At 40.2% G+C, this 17,258-nt stretch overlaps 1 protein-coding gene across 1 annotated transcript in view; it reads right to left on the bottom strand.

Annotated features, from left to right (window-relative positions):
* Positions 1–17,258, bottom strand: part of LRBA (LPS responsive beige-like anchor protein) — a 370,336-nt gene that overhangs the window by 238,049 nt on the left and 115,029 nt on the right. The window contains 2 exon segments of the mRNA XM_064149442.1: positions 1,470–1,578; positions 10,802–10,866. Coding sequence (XP_064005512.1) covers positions 1,470–1,578; positions 10,802–10,866 — 174 coding nt within the window.

The following is a 17,258-nucleotide window of genomic DNA, read 5'->3' as shown; positions in this document are numbered from 1 at the left end:
GAGCCATCATATTGAGAGCACAGATTCAAACACAGCATCAGCTTCAAGAACTACCAACCAACTTTAGCCTAGACTTGTCACAGGGAAATTCAGAGGTGTATTAAAAATCTAAGTTGATGCTCAGTGTAAATTTCTTCCAGACATCGTAAAAGAGGCCTTGAGACTGAAATGAGGCTAAGGGTGAAGCAGTCACTTAATAACTGCATTCACAGGGCAGAACCCTTCACTTTACCCAGATTCTCCACACACACCCACACCTTTGCCAGCATTTTGCACCAAAAGAAAAGAAGTGAGCTGCTCATCTAATCAATAACGCCACATCATGCATGGAGCTTCTGCATAAATCCAGAGCAAAAGATGTCAAGCATGTTGCACTTCAATGATTATCAGAAAAGGAAGTATCAAGATGCACTTTCCATCACCACAGGACTGTCGTCAAATCCTTGATTTAATAAGTGAAACGCGCCTGCTATTTGAGCGTTGCAGAGTGGTACTGCAGCTATCTTCCAACATCTCTGTTTGCGGGAGTGGGAAAGAGCTCTAGATGAAGTGCAGATATGTTATTAAACAACACACAGCTTGAATCCTGAGGCCAACACAGATGACCTTTAGAACATAAGCACTGTCTAAGACAAATATGCTTTCATCTTTAGGGAGTATTTTTTCAAGTAAAGATTTAAGAGGAAAACAGCTCAGAAATACGTTAAGCACAAATGTGCCTTCCATCTCTTAATGCTTCATTTAAAAACAAAACCACAAGAAGTATCACATGTCAGAAAAAAGACTACCTACTCTTTAAGAACAGTATTAGTGAATTTAGTAAAATCTAGCTTGATTTTCATGCTTAAATAAAACCCCAAAATCAATGTGCACAGTGAAAGGAGATACCTGATGTAAATGAGACCCAAAATTTGAGGTATGACTGAAGTGATGAGAAAAAAAGGCTGCACTTCTCTTCCAAAGCCATAAAACCAAAGAGCATGATGTCACTTTATAATCCTTAAGTGGGGTGAAAATACAAAAAGCATAACAAAACCACACTGTGACAAGCAAAATATAAGGAAAGTGGGTTTAGAGATGGACTGAGTGAAATGGCAAATGACACAACAAGGGGAAAACAAGTAATTTCTGATTTTGCACTTGGGCTGTTATAACTCATCTTCAGTGAGGTGGTTTTGTCCAGAGGTTTATCTTGTCTGGGACAGTTAGCAGCTTTAACACACACAGTGATATTTGCTTCACAGAAAAGAGGAGCATTGGTATGATAATCTCTCTTCCCCATGGTTTGCAGACTGTAACAACTTTCGAGCTGCTGTTTTTTTCCATCTGGTTTACCAGAACACTCTACAAAAGCAAAGCACTTCTGAGGATGAAATCTGCGGTACCTGAAAAACCACTATCACACACTGGAGTCCACAAACACACCGGGCTTGTTTTGACTTGGTGTAGTCAAATACTTCATTTCTTACCTCGAATTCTGCATGGCGGTTAATGTCCTCTGCTCTCTGTCTGCTCAAGATAAACTCTGCTTCATTAGCCACTCTTACCAAGTGGTCCTTCATGGTTTGACTCAGCAACCTGAGGACAGAGAATATTTAAGAACTTTCTTGAGAGAAGGAAGTCGAATCTGTAACTACACAAACACTTTGGGCTCTGCTCCGTAACTGACTTCACTGTCTTAAGAACATACAGATAAGTTCAAAGGGTAATTTTATGAAGCTAGTAAAATTGTATTAAAACAGTAAACTAAGTATCAACCAAAATGTAAAAACTCATTTGGTTCACCCTAAGTATAGATAAGTGAGAAAATCTTTCAGATACAACACAGGGAAAGATAAGTGTGGAGTTTCTGCACACAACCACAGTGAAAGCACTAATGTAACTGACACAAAGCCTGGATAAAATACTGTCAATTGCACTGCTCTCCATTTTTTCCCCTCCAAACATAAACCCAGAATTTTATACTTAGTATACACTTAAGTAATATTTGTCAGGATTATAAAACATCCTCAGCTCCACTAATGAAATGCTAGGATATACATTGTTACAGGTTTTGTAGAGAATAAAGCTGTAATTCAATCAGATTTCTGAAGCCTTCATAAACCTCTGAGTTTAAGAATGGCAGCAGAGCTGACAGATTGAATTACAATCCAATTACTCTGTGAGTTCCCATACTGTTACTCAAAACATTTTCTTTTTAATTAGCTACGTTGGGATTCATAAAGTTAAAACTAGCTATACAGGAGCTTCGCTGTCGTGGAAGGTGCACATTTCTGAGGGAAAAAAAGACACACCAGATAGATCCACTGCATGCTCTACTAGTTAGCTTCTCAAAATACCTGTTATGAAAGCTTTAGGGTTGTTTTGGGTTTGTGTGCTTGGTTTGGTTTTGGGGTGTTTTGGGTTTGGTTTTTTTTAAGGTTTCCAGTTGCCAATGTAGAAACCAGTAGCAGAACATCAAATCACAGAATCAGAGAATCAGGTTGGAAGGGACCATCAAAGGTCATCCAGTTCAATCCCCTCTGCAGTCAGCAGGGACATCCTCAACTAGACCAAGTTGCACAGACCCCTGTCAAGCCTCACCTTGAATATCTCCAGGGATGGGGCCTCAACCACCTCCAGTTCTCCACCACCTTCATTGTAAAGAACTTGTTCCTGAGATCAAACCCATATCTCCTCTTCTCTTATTTCAAACCATTGCCCCTCATACTACCACTACAGGCCTTTGGAAAGAGTCTCTCTGCAGCCTTCTTGCAGGTTCCCTTCAGGGTACTGGAAGGTTGCTATTAGGTCTCCCCAGGGCCTTCTCTTCTGCAGGCTGAACACCCCCAGCTCCCTCAGCCTGTCCTCATAGCAGAGGTGCGCTCCAGTCCCTTGATCATTTTCATGGCCCTGCTCTGGACCAGCTCCATCACTTCCTTGCCATGCACATAGAAGGTAAAGTACATTTCAACAAGTTCAGAGTCTACCAAGAGCCTTTCTGTACAACCTGCGGAGATGGCATGCAGGATGTCTTCTGATGTATACAATATTAATTTTATCCTTTAGAACTTCTTTACTTAACAGACTCTTCTCAGCAGTGTCCAGTGATAGGATAAGGGGCAACAGACACAAACTGGAATGCAGGAGGTTTTGCATAAACACAAGGAAAAAATAATCTTCAGTCTGAAGGCATCAAGAGCACTGGAACAGGTTGTCCACAGACATCATGGAGTCTCCTTCTCTGGAGCCTTTCAAAATCTGCCATGGACAGTGGGATTGAGGCTCCCTTAGCAAGTTTGCTGTGTGGTGCAGTCAATACGCTGGATATCTCTGGATGTCACTCAGAGATATCTGGACATGCAGAAGAGGTATGCTAATGCCAGCCTCGTGGAGTTCAACAGAGCCAGGTGCAAGGTCCCGCATGTGGGTAGCAGCAACCCAAGCACAAATTCAGGCTGGGCTAAGAATGGGCAGAAAGCAGGGACGAGGAGAAAGACTGGGGGTGCTTAACATGAGCTGGCAACTTGCATTTGCAGCCCAGAAACCAACCTTGTCCTTGGCTGCATCCGCAGCAGTGTGGGCAGAAGGTGGAGGGAAGGGATTCTGCCTCTCTGCTCCACTCTGCTAAGACTTCACACAGAGTCCAGCATCCAGCTCTGGAGGGCTCAGCAAAAGGACATAGAACTCTTGGAGCAAGTGCAGAAGAGGCCATGAAGATGAGGGCTGGAGCACCTCTGCTGTGAGGACATGGTGAGAGAGCTGGGATTGTTCAGTCTGGAGAAGAGAAGTCTTAAGGGAGACATTAGAGCAACCTTCCAGGATTTGAAAGGGGCTACAGGAGAGCTGGAGAAGGACTTTCTGGCAAAAGCTTGGAGTGACAGGACAAGGGAAAATAGCTTTAAACTGGAAGAAGCTGGATTTAGATGAGACACGAAGAGGACATTCCTCCCCATAAGGGTGAGGTGGCACTGGAACTGGTTGTCCAAAGAAGCTGTGAAGGCACCAATCCTGGAAATGTTTAGGGCAAGGTTGGATGGGGCCCTGTGCAAGCTGGTCTGGTAGGAAGTGTCCATCGTTACAGTCCCTTCCAACCCAAACCATTCTATGACTCTATGAAATCCAGAGGTGGAAAAACACATTGAGCTCTTCATCCATTGACTCCCTCCCTCAAATGGTAAGAAAGCTGCAGCACAACAGCTAAACAAGACCATGTGATCACGAATCAGTTAAGTCAGTGGATGACTGCCTTTCCATGGATAGAGTATTGAAAAAGAAACATGCACAACTTGCTATTTGAAGCAGGACTTCACTTTCTGCTTGAAGAGACTTGTACAGAAGCCACTAACTTAGAACCACATTTTAATTTTGTTCATTTATTCTATTTTTAATCACTTAGAAGGGGAGTACTGCTGATCAACTGTTAGCTTGCCTGCATTAAGGACAAACCTTCACTGTCAAAAACTTGCAAAACCAGCATCACTGCAATAATGCAACTTTAATTTTTTCTACAGATTTGAAAAACATTTGGGAAAATACCTAAGAATGCACTGTTCATACACTGGGAAATAAACCTCACTCATATCTTTGTCTCTAATTAAATTTTCAATAATGTTCCACTGCAAACAAATCCCTACTAATAAACCAGCAACCAGAGACTTTGCTTAACCAGTTTCACAGTTTGGGCAGACCCCAGATATTCGATTCCCTTCTCTCTCCAAGATCCCCAGTAGCACATTCAAATCTGCCACATAAGCGTTTAAGTAAACTTTTGCTAAGCTGTCTAAAAAATTGTAGAGACCATAAATACTGCTGTATTACAATACCCTGTGTTACCGGGTCCGTTTAACTCCGTTAGACAGAATCCAGGCATTTTCATTGAGCTTCTCAGTATCTTTTGTTCTCTGGAAAGGACGTTAAGCTAGCTGTCATAGAACCAGAACTGTTGAGGTTGGAGCAGACATTTGAGATCAAGTCCAACCACTTGCTTAGAGCTCACAATCCCACCACTACTAAGCCGCTACCCCTAACCCATGTCCCCTCAGCACCACATTCACATGTCTTTTAAATGCCTCCAGGGATGGCGATTCCACCGCCTCCCTGGGCAGCCTGTTCCAGTGCTTGCTAACCCTGTTACCCATACCCACTTTTAATCAAATACTGTTGCACCTTATGTAATAATTGTTTTAATGATTTACATCACAGATTTTCCTTTTCAACTACTCTGTAACCAGAGAGCAGCCTAGCACACTGGCACTTACTCTGTGTTTGAGGAGATGATGGACTTGTTCCAAACAAAGCAAACAACTACATTCCCTCACGCAGGAACAACATTCTCCAAATACACTAGAAGTGTACCTAGTAAAAACAAATGGCTTCTGAGTATCAGAAAGAGCTTGGTCTCCTATGGATCAGTTGTCAGTTTTGTAACCCCACCTTTGTTCACTAATCACACACACTTTGCTAATTTTTTCTCCCATACTCTACCCAGGGCTAGAAAAAAATGACAGGGGATTTGCAAAGCAATCTAGATGAATTTGTCTTTTTTTGGCAACCAAAACTTCTTACAGCTAGCAACTAAGGAACTGTCCAAGTTCAGCATAAGCACCTACGGGTAGCTGCAAGCTGTTCTCCTAAGATATAAGCTTTGCATTAGTAGTACTCATCAATTATCCTCCCTTCTGCAAATTGCCAAATTCACAACTAAAGGTCTTCAGACTTTTCCTCTTTTATCTAAGTACTTTCTTCCTGGACTAAAGTATTTTAAACCATGTGATTAACTTTGAAAAGATGAAGAGCCTTTTACAAACAAGCAAGGGGATAGATCCCAGGGCTAAAGTTAAATATATACTTGCATACTTTGCTGAGTCAGGAATGAAGTGCAAAACCACTGAGAGAACCTAGCTTCAGACAAATGCATGAGATATTCTGTTTTTTTTTCTTATGTTGGAAAAGAAGATGGGACACAAAGCAAGAAATCTTCCTTTGATTTCTGATTGCTGAATCCTTAGATGGTCAAGTAGAAACTCAAGTTTTCCCTTAGAACCAGCAAAAAAGGAGGAGAAAGCATAAGAAAAATATGTGCAAGCAGACAAAGTAAGATGGATAAATTCTGGGTTAGTGTCAGTGGCTAAGAGTAACTAATCCGAGCCAAAACATGGGAAAGGCTATACAGGTGACATCTACAACAGCTTTTTAGACATAAATCTCTCACATGGTACTACAAGGAGAGATTAGGTGTGTTCAAGGCCCTACCACAACAGAGGACCCCAAAAGAGCCAACAAAGGGTAAGCATTCCTGCTTGCATTCCTCTTAAGTCTAGCAAAGATTGTCCTACTTTGAGAGGAGACACATCCTGCAGGGACACAGGCTGCGTTTTATGGGATGTGGCCGGTCAGTGTGGCAAGTGTTGGAATTACTGCTGCAGGGAGGTTTTACAGTTGCTCCGTGGAACACATGCCGTACAGACACACTACACCATCACCAAAAGCCAGGTGCGGGCTGTGAGACCAAAGCTTGAGCACACCGACCCTCTTAAAACAGGAGAGCAAAAACCTCAACAGGAAAATAGTAGTGCAGCCCAAACCTGTGCTGACCTGGACACGGGACAGCACAAGACTCAGCAGTGCTCTGAAAGGACACTTCCTTAGTTCTGCTACTCCTGCACATACTTGTGAATTCTTACATTTGGAGTTCTTTGTTTTGACTAAGGATTTGAAAGGGTAGAGGCAAAGAAGAGGAAATTATACTTGTGTTTTGGTAGTTTAATGACGCTATTGAGCAAACGAAATCTGTCAGTTCTTCAAGCATCTGTTGTTTGGCTATTTATCTACAGGTGGATGAAAATGTGTGTACAGAACACAGCACTTAAGTCTTTGGATGACCACAAAAACTATGCTTCAGAAAATTAAAATCAAGCATCTTCAAGAGTCTCTAACTGAAAACTGGAACGAATAATTGCTGCAGGATGCTTAGGAGACTGATCCCTCACCCCCTGCCATGCCAAACCCATTATCACCCCAATGGGGATAATAACTGTCACGCCTAGTCTCCAGCTCAAGTAGGTTTGTTAGTGCACTGACTGATAGAGAAAACAAGGTCTACCATAAGAGATGTTTCACACTGAAGTGTGCTAATGAAGGAAAGTGACAGGAGACAGTTTTAACCTTCACAGAGAAGGGACTTGATTGCTAACTAGTTGAGTACATGAAATTAAGTCTAACAGGAGAGACATTTGTACACACAAGGAAGTACACAAAGCTTTTTTCTTTTTTTTTTTCAGTTCAGGAATAACAGCCTGACCATCCCCTGCATAAGGAGGGAACATTATTAGTTTCAGGTAAGTACAAAAAAGGAATCAGACTTGAAATGCCTTACAAAGAAGACTGGCCCTGACAGTGAACTACACCTAAGAGATGCTTTTGCTGAACAAATTCCTTCCTCAATAAGCTCTTGGGCTGAGGCTCCAAAACATACTCTCCCTAAAGGGAGGACCCAAAGGTGAAAGGCAAGCACAGAGACTGAAATCTAAACTGACAGAAGTTCAGCAGGCTAAGGAAAACATTTGGCAATACACACTTCTGCTGCACAGATGGCTCAGTGCACAGAGAAGCACTGGGTACAGACACCTTTTGAACAAGGTTTCAAAGAGCATTAGTAGTGTTCCAAGACGTTGCAATAATGGTGAACAACACTTACTCATTTTTATTAAAGACAGATTAATGCCCAATGTAGCAAGGTACTGATTCTGACAAGTCTTTTTGTGCACAGAGGTTGTTCTCCAGTATCTGCTCCTTTAGCTTTTCACTTACATTCTGCACTTTCCTGCTTTTCTGCATGGTTGGATTTTTTTACTCTGCTTGTAACCTGGCCTTCAAAAGACTTCAGCTGTGTATTTCAGCTTCAGAGAGGTTTACTGCCCTACATTTTAATGTACAAACTAGTCTCATGTTTAGGGTTTGGGTTTTTTTTTCAGTTCAAAAGTGAGAATTTCACTAGGCACAACCAAATTCATTCTACACACATGCAGTGGAACTGATAAATGTTGCTGGGAGCAACTCTGTAAGTTACACACTAGTTACTTGTGAACACGAGGAAACTGACACCAACACATTCTGAATGCAGCACACACACTGCAGACCTTACAAGTCCCAGAGGCAAACTTCCTGCACACACTTCCGCCTAGGGAATTCTAGCCAAAACACAGCAAGCTTAAACATAAAACTTACAGCTGCTGTGAGAGAGAGAGGTACATTCATACCTTTCACATAAAAGCAAAAAGTGGATTTGAAAGCAAGTATAACAGGAGATTTAGTTCTCTTCTTCTAGATCCCACTCTCTTCCAGAAAGTTTTTTTCAGTTGCCTTATTTGCCTGATAAACAAGAACTGCAGAACATGCTTCAAAGTGAAATATTCTCTGCTATCATTAGTCAAAAAACCCTCTAGTATTAAACACTGAGAATAAAACACGGCTTTACAAAGGTTATGTGACCACCAAGACTTTCTTCACCAATGTGGCTGATAACTACACGATTCCACAAATGCTAGGCATTTCTTACAGTCGTTAATTCTATTTTATTTATTCTAACACCCCACAGACATTATCTCACCCTTGCTGAAATCAGTTTGTGCAACTATCTTCTCTCTTCTGGAGTACTTGCATAAATAAGTTAAAATCTCAATTTTTGTTATAGAATTTTGCAGTTAATGTCTAAATCAGCACCATTCAGCTACTTTCCATTTTAGGTTTCCATTAGAGGATTTCAGGTTTTAGAGTTTTTAGGATTATAATGCTATGCATAAAACACATAAACCAATGGCAAATACAATAAAATGCAGGCTTGAAGAGGTTTAGTGCAAGTGACAGTTTATGCGCAAAAAAAATAATGCCACCTGCATAAAGAGAGGGAAAGAGTAGCTCTGAAAGATAGTTTTATATCACATGAGAGATAATAGTTTCATTGTAGAGATGCTGAAAAGCCACAAAGCACCACAATGACCAATTCAGCAATAACTTTGAAGGCTGTTACCAACAGCAATGGAGGAAAACGGAGAGAGATAAAAGAAGCTGTACCTAAGAAATTAATCCCTTCCCCTCTTCCCCATTATGAAAGTCCTCACTTTTTACTAAAACAACTCTGCTTCAAGTCAGAACCGAAATGAAGCAGCATCTCCTTAGATATTTTCTGCTAACCAAAACCACACTTTGCAATCTTCAAGTGACCATTTGTCCCTGAGACAACCACTCTGCTAAGGCCAGACTAGAAGTTATTCATGTTTTGTATGGAGGTGGGGGAGTGATTCCATCCATCTGTGATGGGTCCTGCAGGTTTTTAAAAGAAAGTAGTCAACTCCAAAGTGCTTCCTGATAGAATGCTCTGAGAGATTGGCCAGGACAAGCCAAGTATCAGCAGCAGCCACTTACAACTCAGCCTCAGCAACCGACTTGCTCCTAGCAATCACCTTATGGAGATGAACCTTACACTGTGGTTTACATGTGTGTGGGATCTCTCTGTTATCTATGCTAATAAAACATTAACCAAGGGCCAAATTTATAGCAGGCACTTTATAACAAAGGTCAAGACAGGTCAGCCTCACATAATAAGAAACAACTACAGGCAAGATCTTAACACTGAAACTGAACACCCTTGTTACTCTACTTTGGCCCTTGGGACCAAGACTAGTAGCAAAATGAGGTTTTCTGCCTCAGAATGGTCTTAGCCTCACCTTCAACTGGAATGTAGGCATTGCAATGGTCATTATTTTTATGTATCCTTAGAATGCATATGTATTTTAAAAGAAAAAAACTCAAACAGCCATTTCCCCTGTTCCTACAATTACAAGATAATTACCTAGCATTTTAATTTATGTCATAAATTACTTTGGTTTTAATTCAGTAGCTGTCCTGATCATGCAAAAAATATTTTCTATTGGGATTCTTGCTAGCTCATGTTACTCACTTACAGAACTTAACTTTGGAGAAATTACATTGTTAGCTAACTCATTAAGATATGCTAAAAAATCCTTTAGAAAAAGTAAGTTTGTCTCCTGGTTTACCTCAATAATCAATTCGTAATGAATAAAATATCGACAGCTCTGAATAGTGCCTACAAGCCAAAGAGCACAGCTTCATCACCTGCGCTAAGTTTCAGTAATATACATACACAGGAACAGACAGAACATTAAACTAAATGGTAATATTAACAGAGTATTTTTGTATCCCCTGAAAGGGACTCTCTTTCTATTTTATGAGGTAGACAGGAGATAAATCAGCAAACGGGAATCTAATTTCTGAGACAGAGGCTTATCTCACAATTCCTATCCATAATGTTCTCCAAATATCAATTCCCTTCCTCAAGAGATTAGCTGAACACAAATAACACTTTCAACGCTAACCAGAGCACAAGAAAATTCATGACACACCGATAAGTGACATATTTAATGAAACCAAAGAGGATTCAGATTGTACAAAATCCTACATCTGCGTGCCTGAACTGAAGCAAAGTATTAAAGAATGTGAAATGGTGCTTGTGAAACGAGAAGAAAATGACACAAAAGGCAGAAGAATACTGCAACAGGCTGCCCAGGGAGGTGTTCTGAACTCTCATCCCTGGAGGTGTGCGAAAGAGGTGGTGATGTGGTGCTGAGGGACATGGTTTAGCACCAGCCTTGGTAGAGTTAGAGAATGGTTGGGTTTGGTCATCGTGAAGATCTTTTCTAAACAAAATGATTCTAGAACAAGAAACAGTCTTTAAAACAAGTTTCAAACTACACAACTTATTGCAGGCTAAGCAGAGCTGCTATTAAATATGGTGACTTACCTTCCTTCGTTGACAAGCTCAATGAAGGCAAGGCCAGCATTCTTTTGTATAGAGTTCTGCCACTCCTAGGGAAAAAAAGAACAACAAACACACACACACACACACAAGAGAAAACAACTTGTATGAGAATGAAAGTCAGAGAAAACACCACCACCATTTTCAATTGTGAAGTCATTCACCTTTTTTTCTTTTTTCTTCCCCTCTCAATTTTAGTAAATTACATCACTTCACCCTTGGAGGGGTTCAAGGCCAGGTTGGAAGAGGCCTTGAGCAACCTGGTCTAGTAGAAGGTGTCCTTGAAGGACTAAGAAGAGGCCTAAAATGCAAGGATAGGTTGACAGGATCATTTACTGCAAAACATACCCTGTGGAGCAGAGAAGAAAGCACATGAACCCCACAAACAAGTGCATCATTTTCTTTTGCTATCTTATTTAATAATTAGGAACTGACTGTGGTTCCTGTATACCTTTTGCCTTATTGAACCTTGATAATACTGGAAACAAACTGTTTCACATTATTGTAAATCTCATTCTTCAGACACAAATTTCTCTTACAGTTTAAAGCCTACTAACACATACACTGACAATAAACTCTACCGCAGCATCACAAAGCCATCTCCACCGAAAAGATTCTGCTAACGATCCAATTTTTCCAGCATTGACAGCATGTTTTTGAAGACTTTAACACATATTTAACACCAATTCTTTCACACCTTGTACATCCAGCAGAAACTCAAATTACAGCAAAAGCCTACATCTGTTAAACACAGATAGACACGTGGGTGTTGCCTGGTCCCCTGGAGAGAGACAGTGGAAAACCACCAATCCAGATGACCTGTCACTAGCACTCCCTTCCCCTCTTTGAAAGCTGAGGAGAAAAGTAGTTGGTTAACAAAAACACAAGTGTTAAAAGTATTAACAGTATAAGTATTAAAACAATCAGTGATAGGACTAGATGATCTTATAGGTGTTTTCCAACTAAATGACTCTGTGATCCTAGACCGAATAGGAACAAGTTGACGGAGATAAAAATTAGGATAGTAAAGGCATGAACCTTGTATTTTGGGGAAAATGTAGAGACATGTGGACAGAACAAGCCAAAGCTACTCTTGGCTTAAAGTCTACAGTTCTTGTAAACTAACAGCAAAAGCCTGATTCTGTAGCAGATAGATATTTTGGTTGCATGTGCTTTTCCACATCGTCATCTTTGGTTGTTTGTTTCTTGGTTTAAAATATTAATCCTAGTGATTATTCACATCAGTAACCCTACACTATGGTTCTTTTGAAAAATCTCTTATCAGCTGCAAAACATGCCAAAGAGGTGCAAATCCGCAAATACCTCTGAAACAAATCTCAGATTTCCGAATGTCAGTTTGTAATACCCAGTGCTAGAGTATGTTTTTTGGTGCTGCACGTTGCACAATCACTTCTCAGTCGGTGCCACATAGGTTTGATCAGACGTAGGAAAAAGCGAGGAGAACAATGTTGTTTCTTTCCAACTGAAATCCAAATAAAAAGCCCCAAAACATTTCCAGATTTCCAATGCAGAGGAGTGATTAGAACTCTGATCGTTCAAGACTTGACATATTCCAGGCCTAACAGATGACTGTTTATCATCTTTCTCCAGCTGCAACAATAAGTTGTAATCTTCAAGCAGTCAGAATTTAGAATAACTAAAATTTGCAATGTATTTAATTGTGTTTTACATAACTACTTGATATGCATTTATAAGAAAGAAACATTCTAAGCATCAGACAAATTACACTCACATATTAGTTGGAACTAGACGATCCTTGTGGTCCCTTCCAACCCTGACTGACTGATTCTATCACAGACATGTTGGTTTGGATTTTGTAGGTTTTCAGGAAGCTACATCAAGTAGCATCATTAGTCCTTATTGGCCACGTACATTACTAACATTACTCCCTCCACCACCATTCTTTCCCCAATTCCCCTCTATTGCTTTCTTATGGCCATAACTGCAAGAAACAGCTGGTTATGTTTTTGAAGAACATCTTCTAGTTGCTAGTATTCTAAACAAAATCACACATGCAACTAATCCTCATAAGAGCTTTGTAAAATGCAATAGCAAGTTCTAAATATTTAGCTCACAGATGAAAACTGAAAACTGTTCCCTGTTAGCTTACATGTGTGAAACTCAAGAAATGCAAAGTAATTTTTCCCATTTATGACACTGTCCATCTGTTGCTCTGCTCTTTAAAGAGAGCTCGCTGAAGTACTTGAAAGTTTAATCAGCGAAGATGGAGGTTGCCAAAAGTGAAAGGAAAGTGCATTTGTCATGATACTTTTCAGGATTTTTCTCTACATCAGACATCAAAGGCAGTGTTAGTCTAAACAATTTCATAAATCACAGCTGAGCACACCCTAAAGCTAATTTTAATAGTCAAAAGTAAAGACTAATGGTCATCATCTTTCATGATCCATTCAGCATTTCCCCACAGTGTATGTTCTCTCTCAAACGATTACACTCAGTATGCATATTGCATTATTATATCAACATCTTAAGTTATCCAGCTCCCAAAGGGATCAGGGGAAAAACACGTTGAAAGCCTCAAACTCAACCACTAATGCAAGTAAATAACTGCAAAACACACTTTGGCACTTTGCTAAGGAAGGACTGCATGGAAAGGCGAACAAAGTCAATAATTTCATACCTGTTCTAAGATGTACTTAACTGACCATCACTTCCTAGGGCTATAAATGTTTAGTAACCAAGAGACATCTTCTACTATTAATGCTTTTGGTCACACTATGCTCAGAGATGAAGCAAGAAAACAAAGAGCCCAGAAGCATTAAACATGATCACAAGTAGCTACAATGGAAAACAACCATTACAAGGAGGCAAATAAGAAGTCACATTTTATTCAAATACTATGTCTGATAGGGAAATTGCCTAGCTCATTATTGTTCCACCTACTTCCTTAATGGAATCTGTAAATGCTTCCATAAGGATCCTAGATAAAAAGACACTATAGCCTCTCCTCATATAATGCTTCAAACCACAGCCGCATTACAATGCTGTATGGAACAGCATTATTTCCTACAGCTACAGCACAACTCTACCATACGCAAAATTACAGCCCAGACCTTTCCACCACCAATTTTGTATCATCAAGTTTCATCAACACATTTTTAATGAGCACATAAGGATCCTTAAATGGAAATATTAAACAGCAGTAGTCTTAAACTTCTCCTTTCAGAAACTAATCATCTTCCTCAAGGTTTATACTCTGACCTACTGTTGCTCCATTTCAGTTAGGTTGAGGTTTTTTGTTTTATAATTTAGTTAATTCTAGCTAATAATCAGTCCCATGACTGTATCAAATGCTCTAATAAAACTCATATAAATTACTCATTTTCCTTTATCTAAGAAATAACATTTTAGCCAAAGACCACAACATGCATTAGACCATAACCAACAAGCAGACTAAGCCTAGCAAAATAGTCTTCATTACTTTTACTTCCCATTTCAGTTGCTTAGGCATACATAGTTACCTCAGTTTGCAAAGTCTTCTGTGCTATCTGATCCTCCTATTTCCTTTCTAAATACGTCTCTAACCACATAGAAGCATCAGGTAATTTTGCACTGAACTTGAATTTTCCAGCACCAACTCTGCTAGTTTGCAGCCAACTGGAATATTTTAGTGCGAAGAATTAGATGATGGGATGTGAAAAGGAAACAACGCTGATGTCTGCTTCACTCATAGGCTTGCTGAGATGTATCAAAAAAAGAACACTAAACACAGATGAGACAGAGCACGAGAGTCAGCGTGTGTGTATCCCTGGGCTGCCTTCTGTGTAACTAATACTTCTGCTTTCTAACCCCCCTTGTCGACCCCCCAAGCTCACCTTGCATGTTAAGGCATACTATGGGATAAGGCAGAGGGGTGAAAGGGTGGCTGGGAGCGCCTCCTGGGGACTCTGGTTTCTGGGAGGGCTGTTGTCCTTCTGAATTTTTAAACTTGTATATTTCTGTATATAGCTGTAAATATTGTAAATATCTACTTGTACATTGTGCTAAGCTGTGAATATGAAGCGTCATTCCTCAACTTCCAGCTGCCTGAGTCTAGTCCGGGTGATTTTGTAAGAGTGGAGGGGCAAGTAACACCCAAACCATCACAATCGTCCTCTTCCTCTTGTTGTTACCTCCCTACTCATTCTGAATGTCCTTGTCAGGATTTCATACTTCAACAGCTCATTTACCAGACAGACTTTTCCAAAAGACTTTCCTATCCAGGGTAGTTAGTAGGAGTCAGCCTTAAGACGAAGGAATGCTGCTGGTTCTTCATGCAGTGCCTTGCAGATCAGTGCAAGGAACCTGTGGCCAAAGGATGTTGTGCTGACTAAGAGCTCAAGAGGATCAAAAACAGACTGCAAAAGCACAGGTAACCTCCTGTACTGGGTTTGCTTTTGGGCCCCTCACTACAAGAAGGAGATGCTGGAGCTTTACCAAAGAAGAGAAAAAAAGCTGGTTAAGGGCCTTGAAGACAAGTCTTGTGAGAAGCAGCTGAGGGAATTGAAGTTGTTTAGTCTTCAGAAGAGGATGCTGAGGCAAGACCTCACTGCCCTCTACAACTCCCTGAAAGGCATGCTGGAGCATGGTAGAGGTTGGTGTCTTCTCATGTGACAGGACAAAAAGAAATGGCCTCAAGTTGTGTCAGGGAAGGCTCAAGTGGGATATGAGGAAAAATGTCTTTCCTGAAAGGATTATCAGGAATTGGGACAAGCTGCTGAGGGCAGTAGTGCAGCCACCATAACTGGAAGTATTTAAAAGACCCATGGATGTGGTGCTTGGAGATACAGTTTAGTGGCAGTAGCCTAGAAGTAGTCATGGGATTGCAAGCTCTAAGTGGCTGCACTTGAGGATCTCAGGTCTCTTCCAACACCAATAGTTCTATGATTTTATGATTATGTGGAGATTGAACGCACAGGAACTACATCCAATTCAGAAAACAGACACAGATAAAGATAGCTGGAGGGCAGCAGAATATCATACACACTTGTCCTGTTTTCTCCTTCTTGAGCATCTCTGTGTCTATAGTTGTAAATACAAGTAAGCATGGTGTAATCTTTATCGAATACATTTCAATTAACCCAAAATGAACATTCCTCAAGCTACCAAAAAGATCTGCAAGAGCAATCCATCAACAGTCTGATGGCCAAAGAGTTAACCATGGGTCTTGAACACAATATTTAGGCATTTTCAGTAGATGAAGATTGGCTGTTTTCAACTGCAACAAACCATACTGCTGCTTCCATCCATCTATATGCACACATGCATGCCTCTTAGTAATTCATTTTTCACCGAAATGGCCAAAACCCAACTCCCTAACAAGGTTAGAACACTCTACAATTAACTACTACATTAAACAGTTGAACTACAGGTTCATAAGCAAGCAAAAAAAGAGCATGGATTTTGTTAATCTGTTCTTCCCACAAAGCTGTAGGGGTTCAATAATTTCTTCTCATTAAGACACAAAGGAGGAGGATGCCTTTGGTATTGACAACTATGAATGGAACACGAAGGAGCAAGGTGGGAAAATGTGTTAACATATGACTAAGAGACATATTATATCCCAGAGTAAAGGTCAAATCTGCATGAAAAACATGTTCATAGAGAGATACACTAATCTTTAAGTGCCTAAAGTAAACTATCAAGAACTCCTCAGCGGTGTTTGCACTTGGTGTCAGCACTCTCTCAGCACCATATCCACTATAAGGTTAAATGAACTCAGCAATAAAGAACATCTACTGAAAAGTAGATTATATCTCAGCTGGGTACTTCATAATTAAAACAACAACCAGTTAGACTGCACATTAAGCAGAGTATCTGCAAGCATAAATTACTTTTTTTTAAGAGTCTGAGTACAATTAAATTATTTTAATCTACAAAAGTTCACTGAAAAAAATTAAAACCAACTTATGCAATTGTGGGAAATCAGACCTAGAAATTCTAAGCAGCAATTCAATAATTAGCACAAGTGGTGTGTGAAACAGAAAAAGGTTGCTAGGACATGACACACTAGTATAAGACAATGTTATTCAATATATCCTGTTGTATCTTGATGCTTAAAAAAAAGTCAAAAGCCATAAATCAATAATGGAAGGACTTTTACAAATGGACAGGCAAAAACAATAGGTAATTTCAATAACTATATTCATGGTAATTTCTCTCCAGAAGACCATCGCTGCTGCTGAGTCTTGACACAAAAAAAAGAGAGATTGCTTGCAAAAATATTTACCACTATCCTAAAAACTCAGAACAGCTTGTCGGGGGAATATTTCTCCAACAGGCTTGGCTTCACTGAAATTTAAACCATGGATACTATACCACACTAACCAATGGCTTGCCCATGAAAGCTTTAACATGGCAAGTACGTACAAGTCAGGCTATCTTGCTGATCAATACCCAGGTTTTGATTTCAGTAAGGGTGATA

This window comes from Pogoniulus pusillus, chromosome 10, assembly GCF_015220805.1.
Source record: "Pogoniulus pusillus isolate bPogPus1 chromosome 10, bPogPus1.pri, whole genome shotgun sequence".
NCBI lineage: Eukaryota > Metazoa > Chordata > Aves > Piciformes > Lybiidae > Pogoniulus > Pogoniulus pusillus.
The sequence above is the reverse complement of the archived record's forward strand: the minus strand, read 5'-3'. Positions and strand labels throughout refer to the sequence as shown.